General features: G+C 36.4%; 1 protein-coding gene across 1 annotated transcript in view; it reads left to right on the top strand.

The window, feature by feature from the left end:
- LOC138006582 (uncharacterized) overlaps positions 1-5,000 on the top strand; it is a 10,493-nt gene that overhangs the window by 3,486 nt on the left and 2,007 nt on the right. The window contains exon 2 of the mRNA XM_068853001.1: positions 3,532-3,604. Within this exon, the coding sequence (XP_068709102.1) occupies positions 3,532-3,604 (73 nt within the window). The remainder of the gene's footprint in view (positions 1-3,531; positions 3,605-5,000) is intronic.

Raw genomic sequence — 5,000 nt, 5'->3', positions numbered from 1 at the left:
ACTTCTTGCATGTAGTTTGCTTGTTTCTCTTCATTGTTTTCTTGTTGTAGTTCTTGCATTTTTGTTTGTAATTCTAAATGGTTTTGCATTGTTCTTGTTAGTTCTCCTTTTTCATATAGTGGCGTTCCGTAGCTGTATATCTTTTCCAGGTATTCTTGTTTTGTTTGGTTAAGGTGGTTTGTTCCTGAGTTTTTGAAGAATTTGAAGTCCATTATGCTTTTGTCTTTTCCGAATATTGATCTCCATGTTGCTGGTCTCTTGTTTGGAAACTGTATAAATGCTAAGCAAAGCATTTGGTCTTTTTCTTGAGCTGTGTTGTATGAAACTACTGCAAGTCTTAAAGAGGTTTGGTTATCTGCATAGTTTGAGAATATCTTTAGCTGTTTGTTGTTTCTTATTTTGAAGTAGAACATTGTGTGTTGGTTTTTGAATCTCGCAGGTCCTTTTAGTTTGAAGTCCATGTTTGAATGATAACTGTTTTGTGCTAGTTTGCTTTTTTATAGTGTTGTTACGTCATAGGACTAGCCTGGGCATGTTTAGGGTGTTGACTTCCTGTTATGTGTGGCATTTCCTTTACGTCATAGGATTGGTTTGGGCTTGTTTGTAATTGATATTTTGTTATTGTTTTATGTGAATTTTATGTTTTAGAATTGTTTTGTTATGTTTTAGGTTAATTTAATGTTGTAGAAGCCGAAACCCTCAACTGAGGCTGAAGGCCGATAGTTAGCCCCTATTAGCAGGCTTTAGCCTGCAACCCCGCAATTCTTGTGCTTTGTTCGCTGAAGATCGCAGGCCGCAGTGTTGAGAAGGAATCTCGCTTGATCTTTATAAAAGGCACCGAGGCGAAGCCAAGGGCACCCATTTACTGTAAACCCGGGCGTTCAACTGTTCTTTTTGTTTAGATTTGAAAAGTAGGAAAATTGTAAAAATTATGTAATTTTAGTAAAATGTCCCGGTAATATACTAGGTCAATTTATGCGTAATGCGTAAGGGCAAAGGTCATTTAAGGTTTGGTCACGTGATACCTTAGTATGTCACACAACACCCTATGTCACGCAATGTTGTCACGCACCCTTGTCGCGCATTCCTGTCACGCACTTTTGTCACGTTTTTTTAGTAAGTTATTAACTAGTGTCTGTTAAGTAAATTAGTAGTTTAGTGTAATTCTTGTGTATATTGTATAAGGTTACGCTGAAAGCGTTACCGTTTTAAAGTTACGCTGCAAGCGTTACTTTCTATTACATTAGAGTCAAGCAATTAATTCCCAGAATTTTGCTCGGTAAACTTGGATGCTTGTGGTTATTATTGCGTCAAACTCCTTTTCACAGTGAAATAATCGCTCGACTTTTAAGGTCTGTAAAAAGCTCGACTTTTAAGGTCTCTAAAAAGGTCGACTTTTAGGGTCTCTAAAAAGATCGACTTTTAAGGTCTCTAAAAAGATCGACTTTTAGGGTCTCAAAAAAGATCGACTTTTAGGGTCTCAAAAAAGATCGACTTTTAAGGTCTCTAAAAAGATCGACTTTTAGGGTCTCAAAAAAGATCGACTTTTAGGGTCTCAAAAAAGATCGACTTTTAAGGTCTCTAAAAAGCTCGACTTTTAGGGTCTCTAAAAAGCTCGACTTTTAGGGTCTCAATAAAGATCGACTTTTAAGGTCTCTAAAAAGATCGACTTTTAAGGTCTCTAAAAAGCTCCACTTTTAGGGTCTCAAAAAAGATCGACTTTTAAGGTCTCTAAAAAGGTCGACTTTTAGGGTCTCTAAAAAGATCGACTTTTAAGGTCTCTAAAAAGATCGACTTTTAAGGTCTCTAAAAAGCTCGACTTTTAGGGTCTCAAAAAAGATCGACTTTTAGGGTCTCAAAAAAGATCGACTTTTAAGGTCTCTAAAAAGCTCGACTTTTAGGGTCTCTAAAAAGCTCGACTTTTAGGGTCTCAAAAAAGATCGACTTTTAAGGTCTCTAAAAAGATCGACTTTTAAGGTCTCTAAAAAGCTCCACTTTTAGGGTCTCAAAAAAGATCGACTTTTAAGGTCTCTAAAAAGGTCGACTTTTAGGGTCTCTAAAAAGATCGACTTTTAAGGTCTCTAAAACGCTCGACTTTTAAGGTCTGTAAAAAGCTCGACTTTTAAGGTCTCTAAAAAGCTCGACTTTTAAGGTCTCTAAAACGCTCGACTTTTAAGGTCTGTAAAAAGCTCGATTTTTAAGGTCTCTAAAAGTTCGACTTTTAAGGTCTGTAAAAACCTTGATTTTTAAGGTCTCTAAAACGCTCGACTTTTAAGGTCTGTAAAAAGCTCGACTTTTAAGGTCTCTAAAACGCGCGACTTTTAAGGTCTGTAAAAAGCTCGATTTTTAAGGTCTCTAAAAGTTCGACTTTTAAGGTCTGTAAAAAGCTCGATTTTTAAGGTCTCTAAAACGCTCGACTTTTAAGGTCTGTAAAAAGCTCGACTTTTAAGGTCTCTAAAACGCTCGACTTTTAAGGTCTGTAAAAAGCTCGACTTTTAAGGTCTCTAAAACGCTCGACTTTTAAGGTCCGTAAAAAGCTCGACTTTTAAGGTCTCTTAAACGCTCGACTTTTAAGGTCTGTAAAAAGCTCGACTTTTAAGGTCTCTAAAACGCTCGACTTTTAAGGTCTGTAAAAAGCTCGACTTTTAAGGTCTCTAAAACGCTCCACTTTTAGGGTCTCAAAAAAGATCGACTTTTAAGGTCTCTAAAAAGCTCCACTTTTAAGGTCCGTAAAAAGCTCGACTTTTAAGGTCTCTAAAACGCTCGACTTTTAAGGTCTGTAAAAAGCTCGACTTTTAAGGTCTCAAAAATGGTTGACTTTCAAGGTCTGTAATGCTTGACTTTTAAAGTCACTAAAATGCTCAACTTTTGAGACCTTTAAAATTCTTAAAGGGCTTATGGTAAATGTCGCCTCATTCATTTCTTTACCCACCGTATGTAGATTATGTGATTTTTTGACAAGAGAGTTACATAGGCCACTTTTGATATACTTGTTTAGTTAAATTCTCGTATGGGACTTTGCGCAGAAGCTGATAATGATCCAAAATTCCGCCTACTCCCAGAGCCAATCAAATTGCAGGGTTCAGAGAATTCCACCCGCTGGTGCATGGAGAAAAAAATAAATAATGCATATCAAATATGAAAAATTATGATAATAAGCTCACTGCTTTTCAAAAGTCCGAACAACATGTTAATTGTAACTGGCGTTTCTCTATTTTATGAAGTGACGAGAAATTTTTCAGATAGAGGGCATTTGGGAGGTGGGGGAGGGGAGGGAGGGTTGTGCTCTCACGGCAATTTCTACAGCCCCCTCTGTCTAGGAATTTCTGGATCCGTCCCTGAAAAGTGGGTATTAAAAATTGAACAAAGGCTATTGATTTAGGAAAATGATGTACTATTTAGGATTTGATTATCATTTCAACAAGAGAGCATTTGGATATAGCCTATTGGGCATCTCAGAAAAGCACATGCAATGTGCAAATAATGATAAAATTTTATTTTATTTTATTTTATTTTATTTTATTTTTACAGATACAACTTCCAGAAAACTCTTGACACAATGCTACATGGCAGACCACATCAAACAAAACATATACCATTCATGGTAAAAATAAAACTGCATTTTGTTAATTTATTAACTAAAGTGATTTATTCAATTTCAGGGGCACCCAATGAAAATTATTTCCACAATGCTCAATCATAGCAAAACAACTTACAAGAAAATGCTAATAAAACAGTTTTTTGTAGTTTTTTAAATTTCGCTTTTGTCCTTTACTTATGTTATTTTTTAAAAAGCAGCACATACATACACACTGTACACCATTCAAAAATATTTTCATGAAAAAGGTACCAGTAAACTATTAGCCCTTGCAGTTGATTGCCAGCACTGACTCACTTACAGCTTTACCTGGAGCAACTTCGGCCTTCAGCAACACTTTGGACTACATGTAAATGTCTCTGAGCTATCTTCTCAGCTGCTTTTTGTGAGCTGTTTCCCAGTATCTCCATCTCTGTCTCACTGTCCTGCCTCTAGTTGTTCCTGGGGCTTCTTCTCCTCTCCTTTTCCCCAGAGTTTACATGTAATAATAATACTACTACTACTAATAATAATAATAATAACAATAATAATAATAATAATAATAATAATAATAATAATATAAAAAATCATCGGTAAGAAAAAGAAATATCAATCAAGCAAAGGCATAAAACAGTAATTGTTAAGAAATTCATGTCAGTCCAGCAAGTCCCTTCTCTATCTCTAAGTCATTCTCTTGTACATTGGTCTTTCTTCTCCATGACCTTGTTCCCCTCACACAGACTAGGGCAGTCTGAAGGATGGTTCTGATTCATGCGAGTTCTCCTGTTTCTTTGAAGAGATGAGCTCGGCAAGCCTGGAATGGTACCGCTGACACTCCTGAGACATACCCCCTGTTGTGGTGAATACCAAGAGCATAAAAGTTCCACTCCATTCTCTACTTCTATTATTCTAGATGCATACTAATGATAAGGAAGAAAGCCAAATTTCCCATGTCTATATAAACAAAGCTAAAATTGAATTGAGGCCTGCCATTTTCTTTTTTTTTGCCGGTACCTTTTGGTATGAATTTGTCGTTATGAAGGGCTAACACTCAAAACGTCAGGCATTCAATATTTTCATGTTGTAATTTGACCTTTGTCAACTTTTTTGATAGGACCAAATTTTTGTGTTCTTTATCGTATGTCCAATGCTTGCCTCCCAATTTGTTTCCAGTAGTTAATAATTCTCTTTTAAAAATTTACCTATTATGACTTACCCTGACACTTCCCATGTTGTTTCCTGTCCCTGATGATTTAAGTCATTGACACCTCAACCCCCCTAGGACGCCTCAGGCATTACACATAGTAAAATCTTGTAAGTTTCTCTCCCAGGAGTCAATGGGTTAAACTGTCGTCAGGCGTGATTGCATCATCACCTCTATCTGCACAGTCACAGGTGCAATACAATACATACCTAATTGACC

Source organism: Montipora foliosa, chromosome 6 (genome assembly GCF_036669935.1).
Source record: "Montipora foliosa isolate CH-2021 chromosome 6, ASM3666993v2, whole genome shotgun sequence".
NCBI classification, from domain to species: domain Eukaryota; kingdom Metazoa; phylum Cnidaria; class Anthozoa; order Scleractinia; family Acroporidae; genus Montipora; species Montipora foliosa.
The sequence above is the reverse complement of the archived record's forward strand: the minus strand, read 5'-3'. Positions and strand labels throughout refer to the sequence as shown.